Source organism: Phoenix dactylifera, chromosome 9 (assembly GCF_009389715.1).
Source record: "Phoenix dactylifera cultivar Barhee BC4 chromosome 9, palm_55x_up_171113_PBpolish2nd_filt_p, whole genome shotgun sequence".
Taxonomy (NCBI): Eukaryota; Viridiplantae; Streptophyta; class Magnoliopsida; order Arecales; family Arecaceae; genus Phoenix; species Phoenix dactylifera.
The window spans coordinates 14833818-14855002 of NC_052400.1; the positions used below are offsets into that span (position 1 = coordinate 14833818).

Below are 21185 nucleotides of genomic sequence, written 5' to 3' on the forward strand. Positions count from 1 at the left end.
TGATCAAGACATAAGCGCCTCACACACAATGTGCATAAGTGCAGCTAATAAAATCAGAAAAAAGAAGGTGACAAAGAGAAGAAGAAACAGATGCTTGGTTCTTCCAAAAAACCCTTCAGAATAATAAACCGTAAAAGAGGCGACCTAGTCTGCAGCACTATTCATCTTTCGGTAGACATAGATGATCCAACAAAAACCATACCCTTTTGATAGTTTGAATATGTCGTGGAGCAGTGACTGCCCGTATTGCTATACTGACTTCGAATTTACTCGATCTCCGTAGCCAAGTCTCCTTCAAAATGAATACAGACTACATCTAAAAAAAAAAACTCTGATCGGGTGCTCCGTAATAGTGCATTAACTTGATGTTTAAATGGGCCTTACCCATTTTCTTTGTAATAGCTTACATAGATATGATTGTGTAGTTTAAATCTAACTTGCAGCCTAAACGTATATTTCTTGAAAATCTTCCTCAATTTCTCCCTTTTTTTTTTTTCAATTAAAAAGAAGGAACCATCAAATGATGTGAACCATATGTCTCTCAAATATAAAAATAGGTATCCTCATAGACTGCTAATTAAAATTAATATAATATACCTAGCTAATAGTATATAAATTTCACAAGTAAATTAGTAGATGAGTATTATAGTTACCCAATTCAATTTCAAATATAGCACATTTATATGAAATTGGATGGCTACTGTTCTCATTTTGCAGCATGGTCGGCTATTGTAACAAAATTTAGCAATATATTTCTATATTAATTGCTAAGCAAGACAAAGTAAAAACTTTTTAGTTAAATACGGATACTGATAATATAAAATCGTTCACTAACCCAAAGAAACAACAAGTTCAAAAAAGAAAAATCGGTATAAAATATTATGCTATTTGGAAAAGAAGAAAAACAAGAAAAACATAAATCCAAATCTATTACTTTCATGACTCTAGATTAACGTTCCACTACGAAACTTGCTAAGAATGGTTGAGATGTTGCATTGCGTGATCTTTCATTGTTAGACAAATGCCTCAACGTGCTAAGTACTAGCAAACAAGTTAAAACTTACAAACCTTTGAGAATAACTTTGGAATAAAAATTCTACTGGTATTATGCACATAAAATTTATCTCTTTTTTAAAATTTTTTGTTTGTTATCAACTAGCCATCACCAGCTCTCCTCAAAATATTTGTGATATGCCCAATGATGCATGCCCAAGAATATGATATATAATGTGTAATATATAATTTAGTTATCTTGTATATGACATGTAATGTAAAATTATTTCCAAATGTATATTGAAGGAGTTGTTGCCAATTTATTGAAAATATATTATAGCTTGTAAAGTTGCAATTAGATGCAAAAATACCATTTCATGATAATTTTAACAAGGATACTCTCTTATATTTTAGCCAAGTTTTCTTATTTCTTTCTTCTAAAAACACTTACTAGAAATTTTAAAAATCTTACTAGACTTAAAACTTTTCTAAATTATTTAGTTTTCTAGATTAATTTTATTTCACAGAAATTAGAAAAGTGTGAAAGTCTTAGAAAATCTCCTCCATAAATATTCATGCTATGATGTGACTGTTTCATCATTGTGCAACTTTCGAAGGTTGTTCAAAGCTGGTGGAATGTTCATGAAAACATAGAAAGTTTTGGTGAGGACTAATATGGCTCTAATCAAACTGATAGATTCAATTAGTGAGAATTTAACTAGTCATCTTAGTTTATTTATCTTTCTTCTTTCTCATTATCTTCTGGTTAAATTACTTATTCTACTTATTTTATTTCTTCATTAATTATTGTAAAATTTTAAAATATATTTTTGTTGTCCTGATTAAGATTTGTTGAAGATTTATCAAAGAGAGATATGTGGTTTTGCAAAAAATGCTAAAGATATTTTTTTCTAAAATTTTAATTGATGAAATTTGAAAGAGGAAATAGTTTTTACTGCCTTCTTTTCTATGCTTCATGTATTCTCAGTATGTAAGGATATATAGGCACTTTTTGTTTTTTGTTCGGATGCAGTTTTACTTGAAGCCTATGGTTGTATTTTTCAATCAACTATCCCTAGGTAAAGTATATTTAGGTCATTAATGCAATGAATCAATTCATGGTCTAAACCATTAAACAACAACCATGAGGATAACAACGAGGACAGCAAAAACAATAAAAAGAATAACTGCATCTTGTTTATTCTTGATATCATCATTATTTGTTACATTTAGAAATTGAGAATATGATTGTTTTCTCGACCTCAAGAAGACATGGTTAAAGCATCATAAAGAGTCAAAGCATTTTCTCAACACGGTTCTTCATTTTTTAGTAGATAAAAATTAAACTCTAAAAATTATTAGATCGTTCCTCCACACAAATAGTTCGGATGTATTGCGAGTATGCAAATACAATGACGAGCTTTCAAATGGGGCTAATTATAATATAATGATTAAAAAAATTACGCATCAAAGCCAATGCTCAACCTCATTGAAGGGCAACTCTTATAAATTAAACATTGATATATTGTACACTAGCCATTTTTTGTTTAGTTTTTATCTAATGTTTCAAATAAGATTTCTTGGATTATTATCTAAAACATTTGTTCATACAAATCTCCTTCAAAAGTTAAACTTCTTTTGCTCCATGTGTTAGAAACATAGGTGCTCACATATTGGGTAATTTTGCTTAAAAGTAAAAAGAAATGATTATAATTTGATCTTCTTCAAGTTGTCTCTAATTAAACTAATATTTTTTTATCCTGAATTTATTTTCTTTTTGAGAAATATGCTCTTAAACTCGCCCTCATCCATTATTAGCCTAAATTGGTTAAGGAGACGGATCAAATAAATCACAACAATTTTTTTAAAAAAATTAGAGGAAAGATAGTCACTCGACATTTGGCAAAACAATAATATCACAAACATTCGATATAATTAGGTATACAATAATGAGTAGTTCCTAAGTTTCAACACTATTTTCGGGACATGACAAAAATGAATCCATGATTTCAAATCACTCCTCCAATATTCATCCCATTTTTATTCATAATGAAATGTACAAAACTTTTTATACGTATTTTTTTAGCAATTTAAGAATTCATAAATTTTACTGACTAGTTTAAAAAAATAATAAATAAATTACTTTTAAATATTCAGCTTAACTTATTGGGAAATAATACTCGCAAGCACTCTTTCCCTGGCCCCACCGCCCGCTAGGCCATTCTAGAGACCGAAACACAGACACCTTACCTGCTCTCTCTCTCTCTCTCTCTCTACTCTCTCAGTGGAAACCCTACCTTCGCTCCTCCCTCGCGGCGGTCCAGAGTTATCAGGGTTCTAGAACAATCCTTTCTTCTAGGGTTTCGCCGACGTCGCTCTCGTCCTCCGCCTGGTGCTCCTATGGCGGCCTCCGTCACCGCGTCCGTCCCCGCAGCCCGCGCCTCCTCCTCGAAGACGGAGAGCTACGTCGACAACAAGCGGCGCGACGACGTCCGTCAGGCCAACATTGTCTCCGCCCGCGCGGTGGCGGATGCGGTGCGGACCAGCCTCGGCCCCAAGGGCATGGATAAGATGATCGCCTCCGCCTCCGGCGAGGTCATCATTACCAACGACGGCGCCACCATCCTCAACAAGATGGAGGTCCTCCAGCCCGCCGCCAAGATGCTCGTCGATCTGTCCCGCTCCCAGGACGCCGCCGCCGGCGACGGTACCACCACCGTCGTCGTCCTCGCCGGCTCCCTCCTCCGCCGCTCCCTCTCCCTCCTTTCCGCCGGCATACACCCCACTGTCGTCTCCGACGCTCTCCACCGCCTCTCCGTCCGCGCCGTCGACGTCCTCCACGGCATGGCCATCCCCCTCGACCTCTCCGACCGTGACTCCCTCGTCAAGTCTGCCGCTACCTCCCTCAACAGCAAGGTCGTCAGCCAGTACTCCTCCCTCCTCGCTCCCCTCGCCGTCGACGCTGTCCTATCCGTCGTCGACCCCGCCCACCCCGATCTCGTCGACCTCCGCGATGTCAAGATTGTCAAGAAGCTCGGCGGCACCGTAGATGACACCGAGCTTGTCAAAGGCCTCGTCTTTGATAAGAAGGCCAGCCATTCTGCCGGAGGCCCTGCCCGTGTGGAGAATGCGAAGATCGCCGTCATCCAGTTCCAGATCTCCCCACCTAAGACCGACATCGAGCAGAGCATCGTCGTCTCCGACTATACTCAGATGGACCGCATCCTCAGGGAGGAACGTAACTATATTCTTGGGATGGTGAAAAAGATTAAGGCCACCGGCTGCAATGTGCTTCTCATCCAGAAGAGCATTCTCAGGGATGCTGTGACTGACCTCTCGCTGCACTACTTGGCCAAGGCCAAGATTTTGGTGGTCAAGGATGTGGAGAGGGACGAGATCGAGTTCATCACGAAGACGCTGAACTGCCTGCCTATCGCCAATATCGAGCATTTCCGGGAGGAGAAGCTGGGGTTTGCTGACTTGGTGGAGGAAGTCTCGGTCGGCGATGGGAAGATTGTGAAGATCACGGGGATCAAGAACATGGGGAGGACCACGATTGTGCTTGTCCGGGGCTCGAATCAGCTCGTCATTGACGAGGCTGAGCGGAGCCTTCACGATGCCCTCTGTGTTGTCAGGTGCTCTGTCACAGAACTCTTCCCTTCTGCTTCTTCTTTGAATCAGTCATTAATCGACCCTTTTTTTTCTTCTTTTATTATATTATTTGTTTGGAAATGTGCTGAGGCTGAGTGGTGGCAATAAAGTTTTTGATTGGGTGTTTGGCGCTCATGATTGCTACATTGATGGCATGGGCTGTTGATGGGCATGGCTCTGCGGAGGGATGAGAGAAGGGTTTGGGAGGTTTTTCTGAGAGGTCTCAGGTTGGTCTTTCTCAAGAGACGTTTAATGTGCTCAGGATTTTACTTCAGAATCTCTCCTTGAGCTGTAGTCATTTAGTGGCTGTCCATTGGGTGACAAAACTGATGTCATGGTGGTGTGAAATTGAAATGGGAATTGGTCTGAGGTTATGTTGAACGTATGAGTGATGGGAGAACAAGGGAAAGAAATGTGAACTTGAAATTATGTGGGTCTTTTAATAGTGAATAGAAGGCAGTATATTTGGGAGGAGAAACACTTTAGTGTAGGTGCTCTCTTGAAATGGGTCAGGAACATTATATCATGGGGCAGTTTACTTTTTTTTTTCCATCATTGCATGCGATGTATATGATGTAGGAAGTGTGGTTACCTAATTTCTCAGTGTTTTCCACCTTTGTTTCAAACAGTATCTAGAAATAGATGGTTATTGTCTGGACTTTCGATGGATTCATTATTTGCTTGATTTTTGGTGCCTATAGAAAAGGCATGTGTGGGTTTACAGTGTCATATCTACCATAATCAATCATAGATGTTAAATGAATTTATATGCAACTCAGCTTGTGAATATTGTTAATTCAAAAGAAAAATATTGAAAAGAAATTGCATTCATTACCAATATAAACTCAAACATGCTCATCGATGCAGTCATCATATTCTCCTATTATGTAAACATCTTTCTCAAAAATTTTGTAAGATACACTCAGCACTAGTCTGAGATGCTTGATGATTTCCTTTGATGCATTGCCATGACTAGAACTTCTTCGTCCATGTTTAGATCCAAAATATGTCTTCAAGTTGGATCTTAATTATGATTCTTTTGCATAGGTTTTTCATGATAAATGGTTACGCAATGATGAGTTTGGAGTTGGATGATTTTCCTAGATGGTGGTGCTATTGTTAGGTGGTTGGAATAGATTTACTTCTCTTTTAACAGGAAATAACACATAGAATTTGTATGGAAATGCGTATTTTAGTGACTTATGAAACAAATCATGTCAGATCCCCTAGTTGTAGGGGCAAAATTCACTTGGAGTATTGATTGAGTTAATCTCAGAATGCCTTAGGAAGGATTCTTGCTCTCTTTTGTACATCAAATGGGAATTACTAGTCTTCCCTACTTGATGTTGCATCATGTTCAAGACATCAACTGACTTGGGGCTCTAGGTAAAGTGGGTTGGTTTTAGAGGTTATGTGATAGCACCTAAATTTCAAGAATTATCTTTTCTCCTATTTTTTGGTTGCATCACTCAGTGGATTATCATTGTTCAATTTATTCAACCACTTTCTGGAATCTGGTATCATAATCAAATCTAGTTTCATTTCTAGTTGCATGCCAATAATAGCAAAGGATGTCATGGAATCTTGATGATTGTGTTGGATGACTTTTTCGTAATTCCTATTAAAGAGTTTCAAAGATGTGATTCATATGGATATGAATATGAGTTATTGACAATCAGCTTAGCCTGCTTAAGGGAATGCATTCATGGATAGAGAGAGTTGCTTTTTCGTGAATGTACCTGGACTCTTCCATTCATCATCTTCTTGTAAATTGGTTTCGTCATAATATTTCTACTGTTGCATGTTGAATTACCTTGTTCTTTTCTTTTCTTTAGGGCCTTGGTCATTGATATACTTTATGCCAAAAAGAGGGAAAATTTAATGGTGGACACATCCCTTTCCTTGGTGAAGATTACAAGAAATAACTTCTCTACATTAAGTAAATTAAGAGTAACTTATCTAATAGAAGACTCTGAAGAGCCTAGTGAAGCTCACCAAAAGCACTAAAGTTGAAGTAGACCCCCAACTCATCAGATTCTTCCCCTTTATAATCTCTTTCTCTCCAAGGATTAGCATCTTAACCTTACAAGACATTAAAATTCGATAAAACTGATGGACCTTGCAGATGCCAAATTCTCATGTAAGCTCATCGTGTCAACAACATAGATGTTTTTCATTTTTTATTATAATTCTCGTTCTATGATGGAATCTCTCTAATATTTTATGTGAACGTAGCCTCCAAAGAACCATTCATAAATTCTGACGCCCTCTAGTGCAGTCTTGAGTGAGGCCCTTGATATCATCAGGTACCCATTGGCAAAATTGTATTTGAGCTGCTTGCATAAAGATGATAACCTTCATGCTTAGGTGTCCTGGATTGCAAATTTCTTTTGATTGACATTTGGTCTGTGGCTTTGAGTTGCTTATTCTAGGACAGCCTTCAGATTCAACATGTCCTAATTGAGAATCCGGGAACCTTCGCATTCATTCATAAGGACAGATAAAATGCTTTCATGATGATAGCATGTTTATACTTAGTGAATGCTTTTATTTGATCGCTAAAAAGTGGTCTCTTGGCCTGAAGACTGTCCTTTCTCGGTGACATTTTCCTAACAACACTTCTACCTTTCCTAATTTCTTCCTCTTGGAGATTTTTTTTTTGGTTCCAACTGTTTTCATGAATCTACAGTTTTAAATTTGACATGAACAGCTTAGATTTGGTGAATCAATTGAAGGTACGACATGATTGAATAAAACTGAAAGGAAGATGTTTTTCACTGATTTCATTTTGGTTTTTGTTCTCAATACACACATGTATATATTTCTCTCTCATTTTTTCTCCTCTAGTTGCATGTTTGTATTGGTTCCCCTATCTGTATTGGTTCCCTTATGGTGCCTTGTGCATTGTTGCTTCATCAAATGTCATGGAGCCTTTCTTTGCTTACCTCGTGCCAGGTGTTTTTTCAGTTTGTGTTTGTTGTGCTATATAGACTGCTTAAGGTAGTATTGGATCGAGAATGTTGGATCGCAGATGTTTAGCGTGGACCAAGGTAAGCTTACTTAGTGATATAAGTTGATTTTGAGGATTTATTGATGCAGATTGAGAAATAGGGTAAAACCGGGCCTTGACGAAATGGTTAGGTTGCTCCATTATCGCCTAAGTGTCATGGGTTCGAAATATAGAAACAGTCTCTTTGCACATGGGGCTAAGGCATACTTGACCCTCCCTAGATCTCACAATGGTGGCAGCCTCATGCACTGGGATGCCCATTTCTTTTTAAAATTGAGGAACAGGGTTCGTTTGGAGGTCTAGATACCTTTTGATCCCTATTGTTCCTCCCCGACATTTTATTACACATGTTCAAGTGCATAAAGATGGTTGAGTGTTATTTTTTCCTATGCACTTATTCTTGCAGATTCTGAAGCCTTTGGCTTTAATGATGCAAGTCTCTGTCTATATTTTAAGCCATCTGGAAGTCTTGGAATCCAAGGTTTTGATGTTAAATTGCCCTTACCGAGTAAGGTGATGATTAGCGGACAGTTTTTTGGAGTTTCTTTCCATGAGTTCAGTAGAACGTTGTGGTTGGTGGGGTTTTTTTTTGGCATGATGCTGTATTCTTATGGATTTGTGGAAATCCAGATTACATGGCCCAGAGTATTTCTATGATGTTCAGTGGCTGGACCTAGTGGCTGTATTCAGTTTTCAATGCTCATTGTATATTTGGTCATCTTTTAAGGGCATTGCACCAGCGGGTGCTCAGTCCTAACACTTCCTCTTCACCTTATTTTTTCACCAACAGAGGCCCTTCTTTTCTTCCAGCAGTAGGAAGCATGGGTACTTAGAAATGCATGCCATGATACCAATAATTGCTGGATGTTGCTAGCTTATGTGTTGGATATTTATTGCAAGCATTTTGTTTTAAAAACTAGTAAAGAGCCTCTGGATGCTTCCCACATACCTCCGGTAATGATAAGGAGGGCATTGTTTTCTTATTAGAAAAAGGATGAATATTAACCTTTAAATGATGGTTGCCTAATTTTAGAACTTGTGATACCGATGTTAATGTGTGGCTAATTGTAGTATATGCATTTGAATGATCAGTAGATGATTGTGTTTGTGATCTTGATATTTTCACATTGAGAATGGACTATGTTATCGTTGTAGCCCATTATGCTTTATGACTGCCTTACATGTGCAAAAAAAATATTATTTATTTATTTTTATTGTCACATCCTTGGTGTGTCGTATTTTTTTTTTTTTTTTTAGTGATTTCTCATATTGGTGTATCCATATCATGTCATGTACATGTCCATGCTTCAAATTTGTTCTTGAATTTATAATTACAGATTATGTTTGCTTTGTAGGATTTTCTCTCTCACACACATTTATAGAATATCCTATTGTCAACATGTTCTTTCCCAATGTTTATGCGCAACAACTTGGATGAATTATTTGAATCCATGAAAATTTTTACTGCTTGCGATCAATTTCTGAGAAAAATACCCAAGGTTTCAATGATAAAACTATCAATTTTGGTCCATTTATCACATCTAAACTGAATCTAATCCTTTTTTTTTGTGCCCTTATCAGATGCTTGGTGAATAAGAGATTTCTGATTGCTGGTGGGGGTGCACCAGAAATTGAGATGTCAAGGCAGCTAGGAGCATGGGCAAAGGAACTGCAAGGGATGGAGAGCTACTGTGTAAAGGAGTTCGCAGAGGCACTGGAGGTCATTCCCTACACGTTGGCCGAGAATGCAGGGCTAAATCCAATAGCCATCGTGACGGAGCTAAGGAACCGGCATGCCCAGGGTGAAATCAATACTGGAATTAATGTGAGGAAGGGTCAGATAACAAACATATTGGAGGAGAATGTTGTGCAGCCATTATTGGTTAGTACTAGTGCAATTACACTAGCAACCGAATGTGTGAGGATGATCTTGAAGATTGATGACATAATCACTGTGAGGTAGAATGGAGATATGCCAACCGGTGTGGTTGTTTGGAACCATAGATGGTTTTGTTTAGCTTAAAAACCCTCCTAATCTATGGAATGAAATGTCAGAAAGAGTGGTAGTTGTGGTTGTTTTACTATTCCTGCATATTCTGGCTTCATGGTTTTGGTGTGGGACTTCTTAATCCTTGTACCTTTACAAACACTTTTTTGTCTTACTCTGCTAGTATGAAGTGCTGAGATGTAAGCGAAGCTATGGCTGTTTTTGCTTTTGTTGCATGCTTGGTGTCTTAACCATCAAAGTATTATTTTCTGATATGGTAGATGCATTGCTGGACAGAATCAAATAATTGGCATTTCAATGCAGAACTGCTTATCTTGTAAAAACAAACATATAACTTCTTTACAACCTGTTGTTATGACCACATTCTGCTGTCCTTTTTCTACCTTGTATCTTAAGATTGTTTTTTATCGTGCATCTCATGATCATCCTTCCCAATCTTTTCCCAGACATCAGCATTGCCAGGTCATCCACATTTTTTTTTTCCCAAGTCCATTGTAGTCTTGCAGGTGAGATCAATTATTAGCATTTGATGTTCAAATGGTCCTGAGCCAGAGTGCCAAATTCTTTGGAGTTTTAGCTGGTGCTGGGCTGGCAAGGTTGAATCATTTCATCTTCACCCGTTTGACTCTTAGCCATCTTGAATATTTTTGAATGCACTGTTATCTACCTAGCCTTAATAATAAACATTAAATTTCTATTTTTTTGGAAAGAGATAATAGCTTTCTCTTGGTACAAGCCCATGGCAGTTCGATTTGCAGAAAATGAACATGAGATTTCATCTTCTCATTGTCTTAATGGGCAAGAGGAAATTGCTCATACCTGAAACTATAAGAGCATGGTCCTCCGCTAGATGTCTTTCTGGTTTAGCTTCATGTATTTGTTTTTGACCACCAATGCAAGCCATGCTGAACACACAAATTCAGTTAAAAATATCTGAGGATCAATGCCCAAACTTGCATGCGGCCATCCATTTCAAGATGATGCCGAGTTGAAATGTTGCACTAAAATGAACAGCTGGTTTGAGTCTTAAACTAGTTTCAAAGGCTAGTGTCACTCAAAGCAGTTCGTAGCCATCACCGTTCTTTTTATCCTGCATAGTGTTCGCCCGATCAATTTTTCACCCAGTCCACTTGGGTAACTTGAAATCTTGAATGGTTAACAACGAACTCAACTTTATGTTGCAGCCGGGGAGGAAGGCTGTACCGACTACTGACTGCCCTCAAGGTGTAAAACTCGAGCCTCGGACTAGTCGGTCAAAATCCGGGCCGATCACCTCATTTTCTGAGCTATCGCCCCAACAGTTTTAAGATACAATCTCTCATCCATCAGGCTTAAAGAAAATTGTACTAGAATGGCAACCACATTTTTTGAACGCCTAAAAATAGATCACCTTATAATTTAAATAAATGCAAAAACTGATCTCATGGACTGCAGTTCGGCTCTCAACATCCTGCAACATTCTTGAAGATGAAAGTAGTAATCTTTGTAAAGCTTTCAACATCCTGCAACATTCTTCCACATCCGATAAGATATCGGGTTCAAGTTCAGATCCTCAAAATAAGTAAACTTCAAACTCGGATATAAATTCGGTTAATAATCAGATTCAAGTATAGATTTGAATTTCTTTTGAGTCAAATTTAACACAGGACTTGAGTAGCAATTTCCAATACTAAAAGACAGTCTATGAAAATAAAAGAAGCACAATATGGAAAGTAAATGATCGGTTTTGAAAAAAATCAGTTTAAATTTTTATCTATGTTAGTTTGATTGAAAAAATAAAAAATCTAAATATCAATCAAGATTTTAGAACTAAAATAGCAGCTGGCAAGAATTAAAGAGAGCATGAGAAAAAGATGCATATCCAAATATAAAGAAAAGAGATTAATATACGCCATGTAACCATTTTGGTTCTTTTATATTCCTACAGTTACATATACTACGTAAATATATATTTTGTTTCTTAGTATTTGGGTTAATCGATTTCCAAATTTGAACATCGCCTAAATCCGAGTTTAACAAATCCGATCCTAGATATAAGATCCAAATTCGTTCCAGTAAAACTATTGAAAACTTAATTGAAATTAATATCAAATTATTATAAAATAATTGGGTTGAGTTATCGAGTTCTTGAATATCATTTGCACCCTTAAATATCATGGTTACAAAATATAATTTGTTCAATCAAGCCAGTAGTTAAAAGATATGTTGTTGCCATTCATGGTTACAATGAAGACAACAGCCTTCACAAGTACTTATTGTGGCCATTTGGTAGACCCTCTCTAACAGAAACAATTCCTCACTCAAAACAACTCATTGAAATCCATAATAACTACCTAGACCAAGATAAAGGTGCGAGATGAAACCATGGAGAGTGCCGATCAGCTGACTTAGTAGGTGTAACCTTTTTGGAACATTCCTTTCTTGGCCTCCTCGCTCTCACCCTGGGCAGAGTAGCGACCAAGCTGAGCAAGAGAGTTGGCCTTGGCACGCACCAAGAGTGCTTTCTGTGCAGCTTCCACATTCTCTGGACGCCCCTGCCATGTCTTCAAGACAGTATTTTGAAGAGCTCGTGCATATGAGAAAGAGACATGCCATGGATTGGGGCCTTGGTTCATTGCATTCAAGTTCAATGTTGCTTCCATTTCGGACTGCCCTCCCGACAGAAACTGCAAATTGATCATGGTTATTATCATACTAGAGGAACATCTTCAGCGACTGCTTAAAGTCCAGGCTAGTTGTAATAGTAAACTGATTGTTTTAAAACATGTTTGTTTGATGTGCACATTTTGTAAGGCCAGTGCCCACCAAAAGATATGATGCTGCTCAGTGAGATTATTTTTCGAACATTTCCGTTGTCTCAAGACAGGAAATGTGGCAGATGCTATAGACATGATTAAACAGAAAGAAGACACTAGAAAAGAATGTGGTTTTGTGGAATACCATGATTCCAGGAACTGCAGGTGGTACCCTCCTGTTCAACAATTTGAGAGTGAACTTGGCAATGGTCTCAGGAGATGCCTTCTCCTTGTGTTCAGCACCTGGGGTCACCATACTGGGTTTCAGAAGAATGCCCTCAGGCACCACATCATTTTGGGCAAGATAGTAGAATACTTCTGCCCAGACATTCTCTGCCACTTCAAGGGTCCTTTCAATAGGGTGGTCTCCATCAAGGAGAACCTCAGGTTCCACTATTGGCACAAGCCCATTGTCCTGCAAATATAGTAGCAATAAGAACATATACTGACCAACTAGAAAGATACACTTAACAAGCATGATAATGAGAAGAGTGGATGTCTAATTGTTTACAGATGAAACTGCCGGTACAAAATCAAAGAAGGGATCTCTATTACATCAATAAATGAGCCAGCAAGTTTTCAAGCTTGATCTTGAGAAATTATGTTAGAAAATTTTCTGCTAGCTGAACAATAGTGTGGAAATCTACAACAAAAGTTCGTTATTATACCAAATATAGACTTATGAAAGTCTGGAGCATGCGACCTTTTGAAATATAAGGGTTCTTTTCATTTCTTTTCCACAGATATTTTGTCTGCAAGCATTTAAAATCCTACGAAATGGGCTGAGAACTAAGAACTCAACCGTGCACCTCAGGTCAATCTAACTTGACAATTAGGACCCTGATGAAGTCTTTAGATATCAGCGATTATTGCCTTAGAATGTTTTCCTTAACTCCGAGTTTGTAAGATAGAACAAACGAGTAGGTTACTACCACCCAACAAACTAAAACCTTTGATTCTGCAGAAGTAAAGCATTATACACTTCGAAACAACATATTATCTATCTGTTTGGTAAGAAAGAACCAATATCCATGGCCTGCTGCGGGGTTGTCTGGACACTCGGGTCACACATGTTCTGAGAGGTGAACAGGGCTGCCAATTGGGTGGCATCCTTCGTTGCTCAACATTCTGATAGTCTATTGTGGGATAGTTTGGAGTCTTCTCCCCTCCCCCTTCGCCTTTTCTCTTTTCTCTTTTCTAACTTTGTTCGTTGTCCTCATACTAGAATGGTATGATACTATCCATGTTATCAAAAAAAGAAGAAGAAAGAACCTCTCTTTCTTTCTATTTTCAAAAAGTAAGGCAGGTTACTGCACCAGGTACCGATGCATGGACAGGCAAATGAATGTATGCACAAAAAAATAAATGGTCTGAAACAACTGACAGTTGAAAAGAATTAACACATTATATCTTAGAACTGCAATACGGTTGAAAAATGAAAATGATCATAATGCTGCATCCTATGGAATCTCACTTTTAGACTTCTCTCACAGGCATGTGAAGAAAATCAATACCTGAGCAATAGCAGCATAACGTGCAAGCCCCCAGGCAGCCTCCTTAACAGCTAGGGCAGAAGGACCACAAGGAATGCTAACTACAGTTCGCCTGCAAATTTTGAAGCAGTATATTAGACATCTGTGATCAAGTTAGAAACTGTTTTTCGATTCCACAGCCACGAACAGATTAACTAAAGAGCCATGAAGGTGCCTAATAAAATGGATCTAGACTAACCACTTAGCAAAACGCGCCCCTTGCTTGTAATATTCAGCACATCTTGAAGCCAGTCCATCCAAACCTTGGCACCAAGATTCATTATTTGATCCTGGTAAGGGAACCAGACCCTTGGCAGGACAAGAAAAACAGAGTATATATGTGAATCAGTACAAAATTCTAAAGTCGGTTGTAGCAAGTTTAAAATTAAGCACAGACGCAAACCCTTATTGCAGAAGTACCTTGTCAACTTTAATACCCGGGACTATTTTCTCCTCACACAGACAATCTACAAACTTCTTTCCATCTGTTGTGGACTGGTAAAGTGTTTCCTCAAAAAGAATGGCGCCAGAGATATAGTCACCTAAACCACGAGTTGTCAGCAAAAGCTGTCTGTAAGCTTGGCGATTTGCTTCTGTATTGTCCAACCCAATTGAAGCAAGCCTCTTCCCACATGTAGCATTTGATTCATCTATTGCAAGGATTCCACGTCCAGGGGAAGCAATAGATTTCTACAAATAACATACTGATGAGATACTTGCAGAGATAAACAGAAAACATAAAAGCATAGTAGAAGTGCTCAACATTTATATGTAAAAAATGGACAGATTTTTTCTTTTTTTTTTTTAATAGGCTTATTTGGCTTCAGAACTTCTCAGGTTTATCCATTTTTAACTATCTTTATCTAATAATTCTCACCTTATCTGCTAAAATATCTATTCCACATTGCAGCAGGGAACAGAAGAGCAAGGTCGAAGGTAAACCTATCTCATAATCAAGATGTATGTTGAACAGAAGAGCAAGGTCCAAGGTGGAACAGAAGTATGTTGAACATAGAGTTAAGAATTTGCATTACATAATCAAGATCTGGACACACTAAATCTATCTCATAGTTAAAGTAACATATAAAATGTATCAAAGCTATCAGCATAACAATAATAGCCATTTTAATCAAAATCAAAATCATGGCACGAACTGAAACGATCCCATCATTATACAAGAGAGCCTCTAGTACAAATCAAAGGAAAGAGAGATGTGGATTATTTCAAGTGAATAACCGGTCCTCCAAATCAGTTGATCCATAGCTTATGAGCTTCCTGAGACAATTCCATTCCTTTATGACAGAGTAGTTGCTGTAATTTGCATCGACTCATAACAACAGAAATATGGGACATAACATAAATACAAGCCCTTTCCTCAAATGGAGTTGCCTTCTTGGTTCACACTTAGGATTATGATCAAAGTTTAAATGCCCTATGAAGTGTCTTCAAAGCTCTTTTCACTATTTACATTCAATTTTCCATGCTATCCTCCACCTCTTTTTAGATCTTTGATCTAAATCTAAGAGTCCCACCTCACATAGCAGGTACTCTCTTGCATGATATACTTTTACCAAAAGATTCGCAGGCCAACTTGATGCAGCAGAAAATAAGACTATAAAACTTTCCCAGGAAAGTTGAAATTTCTCCAGAGTTTTTAAGAGATAGAACTAGAGTGACCTTCCCTCTAGTTCTTGCAATAGTCCTCCTCAAGCTCAAATACTGTTGAGGTTGCTCTCGAAATCTCTTGCATTACGCGACATAATACCACATTCTCAGTATTTATAAAAGAAGTCTCCATGTGGGATCAAGTGACAGACATGCCCTAGAAAACCAAACAAATGAATGATTTCTGACACAATCAGGCCATGCCAATACAAAATCATCTCCAATACATTAAAACCATGTGATCAACTTCCCATAAAGGTGGATCGAGTTCAACAGGACATTTTTTTTTTCTTTTGGTAGTTCATAGATTATCTTTGGTTATTTTACCTCAAACCTTAGACAGCATGATTCATTCTATCATTGTTCTCTCCTGCTTCAATTCTCTAATTCTCTATAGAGTAACCCAAAAATAACTTTAAGTAACTTATAACATGATTCAGTGTTAGAAACTTGGGAGAAGTAGAGGAGGTCATGATTTTCGCTTGTGTCATGTTCATCACATTTCAATGCTTCAAAGGTTATCATGGCAATCAAATGTCAAACTTAAACTAAAAATTTTCACTTCACTTATCTAGTTCAAACAAACATACAACACCCGAGATCTGTAACAAGCTACCAGAGTAAGCTTACACCCAACTGTTTTGAATAAAGAGACTAGAAAAGAAATATTGAACAAATAGAAAGATTGATGTCTTTACTTGTCATCAAGTAGCTTTGGATGAACATGCTTGTAACAACTTAGGACCTCATCCAAAAGGCTAGTTAGAAAGTATTATGTTGGTTTGTTCTTCTGTATAAGTATCCAAGATCTACCCAGTACATAGCGGATGTGAGACTAAATACATGCCTGCATGAATCCTCACATACTCCCTTTGTTTAAGCCCCGACGTCCTCACCATGCATAGGGTTCAAATCCATGCAAATATATTTATAAGTACCACAAATCCAACCACAAACACTACGATCGATCCATAATCAGCTCGAATGGACCCATACTACAGTGTCCTCTAGTTTATATGGGCTACAAACTGGGTCTACTTTGATGGACCTCATCTAAAAAAGCTAACCAGAAGATATTATTTGTATTTTTTGGTTCTGTATAAGTACCAAGATCTCCTCGGTCAATAACCAATGTGGGACTAAACACAAGCCCACATGGATCCTCACAAGGCTACTAAAGCTATTCTGTTTCATTTTTAGAACCCATTACAGCATATTTTTTATATATGAAAGAGATCTCTAGAAACTTAAAAACTAGTAACAATCAACAATAGAGGTATTTTAGTTTAAAGATCCCAAGCAACGAAAAAACAAGGAACAAATGCCCCCGAAATCTCTCTCTCTCTCTCTCTGTGTTATAAAACATTTTGACAGGGGTAAAAAATTATTCTTTGTCCCCCTTCTCAAAGCTCCTAACAAAAGTCCTAGCAAACGTTCCTAGAAACAAATAGATCTTGAACTAAATGGTATATAAATTGATCGCTTGAAATTAAGTTGCTCGTTGCCCCTCTTTATCTTGTCCAGTCACAGATTGCTAATAGATAGCCAGTAATTATAAAAGAAAATACAATAAAAAACCCATTAGTACTCACATGATATAATTTAACAATACATAAATTTATTTTTCCTTTTTGTATTCATATAAACTATAAACAGGAAGCCTAACTAACATGACATTTTTCACACAACTAATCAATACCACCAAAACCATACTAAAAATAAAAGATAAATAATAAAAAAGGCACCCTCTTTGAATCTGCGCATATCTAGCTTACGCACAGATTCAAAACACCGAATCATCATACAGGAAAGAACTTTAATCATGATCCATCAACGAAAAAAATAAAAAAAAGCGAAATCAATACAAAAAAAATCGAAACGATCCAAAAAACCACGAAAAAGCGAAATCTGTTGTACGATCCCGGCAAAAAAAAGCGAAACCGAGAGATCCAATCCCGGTCAAAGGGGAAGATCACGAGCAAACAATTCCAACCCCGGATCTCGCGATCATCAAAAGAAATAAAGGGGACGGGCAACAGAGAAAAAGATGGTTCAGTATGAGGGTTAGGTAATTCACTCACGGCGGTCTGAACGAGCTCGTCAGTGTAGGACCCGGCCCTGACCACCGGCACGGAGACCCGCCTGAACGCCGGCCGGATGGACGCCCCCCGGTCCAACTGCTTCCGGCCGCTGACCCACTGGCTCGCCGCAGAACTCAGCTTCACCGACGCCATCTCTACCCGTCTGTGTCTCCCTCTTTTCTCTCAACGCGGGTTCTTATATAGAGAAACTGGGAAAGGAAGAAGGACGAAGAAAAATAAAATAAAAAAATTGAAAACAATCATGACCAACGTTATAACGAATAACCCTTACGTCCACCTTTCTTTCGAGAAAGTGAGCGTACGTGGCAAGTGGTCCCACCAAATTCATTCTGAAGGGGAAAACAGTGAAGTTTGTGGCATGTTATTGTTTGTCATGGAGTTTTTCTATGGAAAGAAACAAACCTTAGCGTCGCTTCATCGGGTCCCCCGCCAGCGGTCTCTACGAGGAAAGCCTGTAATGGACCTATATAATTACTAAAATACCCTTGTCGTTAAGGCCCGCTAGATTGTGATCGAACGGATAGGAAAGTGAAATTGGAACCTCGGGGACATGTTCGGCAGGCGAGGTCGGATCATGTGCTCCTCCAGAACATTCTTATTAGTCGATGATACATTGATACTCTCCGATGTAGGATTAGTATACTCTCTTACGGTTTGTCTTTATAGAAGTTCGATGGACAAGTAGAAAGTTTGAGGGAACAGTTGATTCGAGTTTGGGGTTAGGTACTCATCGGATATGGCTCACCAACCCCCCGCATAGTGTTCCCCTCTCCACCTTCCTCGTGTGAATTGAATGAATTTGGACTCATTCCCAACCATATCGCAACGAATATTTCTTGTGGATATATATATATATATAACATATTAAAAAAATACTTCCACAATGCGCGAGGAAATAATAAAAATAAAGATTCAAAGCTATTATTATTTTTTTGCTATAATGGATTGAATGGTTGAACATGCAAACTTATTTAACAAATTATATAAAAATACAAATAAAATGGCAAAAAAATATATTGACAAACAAAAGATATATAAAATAAACATATATAAATATATCTTTACCAGAACATGGCCCGAATTTTTTTTAGGGGCGTTAGATAGGCCCGAAAATTTTTAAATAACCTAAGCTCGAGCTCGATTAGGTTGGTCCGAGTTATTTATTTGAGCCAAAATAGGTTCGACTCGAACTCAATTAAAATTTAATATTGCATAATATTACTTGATAAGTAAATGAGCTAGTTAAAAATTAGATTTTCTCCTATAATACAAATAAATGATATATGATACATTATTCTCAGCTAAATTGATTCTAATTTATACTTCACTTCCTTGCTATTCTCTCTAAATAATAACATATAAAAACAAATTGATTTGGGTATGAATTCGGGCTTCAATTTGGGCCTTGTTCAGGCTCAGGTTCGAGTTTGAGTCGGGTCCAGGCTGAGCTAATGGTATATCCAAACCTAATCCAAAAAATAAATGGGCTCTACATTAAGCCCAAATCTTTTTTGAACTCTTTCGGGTCTAGCCCATCTCGAGCTCATATCTAGCCCTAGTTGTGTTGGTAGACTGCCAAGGCATAGAACCCTGTGAATCGGTAATAGAAAACATGAGAGGACAAATTAGGGGAAAACCAGTGGTCATATTGGCTACAAAGGGGTCTACTTCCATGATGCTACTTGTTAGGGAGGGGGCTTTGGCCGTCGCAAGGATCCTGGCTAGGGAGAGGAAGAGAGAGATCAAGGGAACCGGTAATGGTGGCTGGGAGGGAGAGTTCAGTCACCATGGCGGAGCTCGTCCGGAAGGAGAGCTTGGGGAATAGGAGACGAAAGGATCAGAGAAAATTTAAGATATGGGGGGGACGATGCGAGAAAGTGAGGGCTGTTAGGATTAACTTTAGCTGCTTTAGGTTTCATGATAAGAGCGATTCGAGCTGAACTCCAATTCCCATGTTATTTAAATGGGTCATCTTGTTCCCTCATCAGCCATACTTATGGGTTGCCAATTCATAGAATTTAAGTTTTATATATAATAATCCGTTATCAATTATTAATAATATTGTTAAAGTAGTAGCTCATTTCAAAATGGTAGCACCAAACGATTATGACCCGATTTGTCAAATTGACCTGCGAACAACATGCTTTAAGCAAATTTAGATTTGACATGAATAAATTTTGAGTTATAAATTGGTTAATTCGTCTAAACCTATTTATTAAATAAGTTGGATTCAGAATTAAATCTTTGACCTATTTAATAATTAGATTAGGTTATTTCCCGACCCGTTTAATCTATTTAATTTATTTGAAACCTATTTAATCACTTTCTGACCTATTTATCTTGACCCGCTTAATCTGTTTAAATCTATTTAATCCGTTAAAAATTTTTCAAATCCATTTAACTTGACTTGACCTGTTTAATAAATGGGTTATGTGGGTTTAACTTGACTTGACCTGTTTAATAAATAGATCAAATTTAGATTTGAAATTTTGATCTGCTTAATGAACAGATAGAGTTTGGATTGATGAATTTTCGTAGCTTTTATATAGGTTACAAGACATTGTGTTTTAACCTCGAGCATTTTTCTGATCCTGCCTAGGTAACTGGTGCTCCAACTAATGCCGACACTTGCATAATTTCTGTTTGTTGTTCTACAGTTAACCCGAGCAAATGAATTTTGAATATCAACCCAAAAATGCCATTATTCTGCTGTACAACAATTATTCTAACAATGCATTAACACACTAACAAACATTGCCAGCAATTAATTTCATCAAATAATACTTATACATTGCAATGCCATTTCATGTGTATCTGTACAACAATAGATATTCTTTGTGGAATATCACAGAATTTTTATATCCAAGAAAAGATTAGTTTACAAGTATCCAGGGAAGAGGAAGCTCCATGTGTAATGATGTCTTCATTACGTCTGAACTAGTCTCGTCGCACACCCTGTCAGGCTAGTTCAAACTTAAACACAAGATCTCTCATGCAAACATCTACCTTCAATTGGGGTTAAGTGCAGTAATTCTTTTGCCAAGCTTGATTCGAACTTTACATAAGATCTTTCATATAATATCTCTCAATCACTAATTGGTCAATCCGTAAGCATTATATTCAAAATAACTGCCCCTTGCAGCCATCTTCTCTTCCCTTTCTTTCTTTTTCTTTAAGAATCAGCTCTCACTTTTCTTGAACTACCATTTTCTTTAAGTTTGTCATAGTAATTGATCTAGAGTACAAAAGCCATTGTCCATGAAAACATATCAAACGTTCCTATCTCCTATTCTTTGTTGCTTTGGATAACATTTCAGCATCCATTTATCACAATGCTGTCCACCAAAAGATTTTAATGCACTTGGAGTGGCCTCAAGAACTTATAATTTGCGGCAATGGCGATATGGTCGGTACGGCACGGTCCAAGCT

The 21185-nt window shown here is 37.7% G+C and overlaps 2 protein-coding genes across 2 annotated transcripts; one reads left to right on the top strand and one right to left on the bottom strand.

The window, feature by feature from the left end:
• The first annotated feature begins 3239 nt into the window (after window positions 1-3239).
• Window positions 3240-9916, top strand: LOC103722697 (T-complex protein 1 subunit delta). The gene is made up of 2 exons (XM_008813383.4): window positions 3240-4628; window positions 9236-9916. Exons 1-2 carry the CDS (start codon window positions 3394-3396, stop codon window positions 9615-9617), a joined length of 1617 nt encoding a protein of 538 aa, XP_008811605.2. The 5' UTR covers window positions 3240-3393; the 3' UTR covers window positions 9618-9916.
• Window positions 9917-11773: 1857 nt separating this feature from the next.
• On the bottom strand, window positions 11774-17929 carry LOC108511071 (fructose-bisphosphate aldolase 3, chloroplastic-like). The gene is made up of 6 exons (XM_017841255.3): window positions 17736-17929; window positions 14410-14679; window positions 14189-14298; window positions 13972-14062; window positions 12603-12872; window positions 11774-12328 (listed from the first exon to the last, which is right to left on the bottom strand). The coding sequence occupies exons 1-6, from the start codon at window positions 17886-17888 to the stop codon at window positions 12050-12052; spliced, it is 1173 nt and encodes a 390-aa protein (XP_017696744.2). The 5' UTR covers window positions 17889-17929; the 3' UTR covers window positions 11774-12049.
• Between the last annotated feature and the right edge of the window lie 3256 nt (window positions 17930-21185).

Bases quoted from the DNA above. Each gene is read 5' to 3' on its own strand.
- LOC103722697 (XM_008813383.4), top strand. From the start codon at position 3,394: ATGGCGGCCTCCGTCACCGCGTCCGTCCCCGCAGCCCGCGCCTCCTCC. The intron at 4,629-9,235 runs GTGCTCTGTCAC...TGCCCTTATCAG, and splicing joins GATGCCCTCTGTGTTGTCAG to ATGCTTGGTGAATAAGAGAT.
- LOC108511071 (XM_017841255.3), bottom strand. From the start codon at position 17,888: ATGGCGTCGGTGAAGCTGAGTTCTGCGGCGAGCCAGTGGGTCAGCGGC. The intron at 14,680-17,735 runs GTGAGTGAATTA...TGTTATTTGTAG, and splicing joins ACGAGCTCGTTCAGACCGCC to AAATCTATTGCTTCCCCTGG. The intron at 12,329-12,602 runs GTATTCCACAAA...ATCAATTTGCAG, and splicing joins CTGCAGTTCCTGGAATCATG to TTTCTGTCGGGAGGGCAGTC.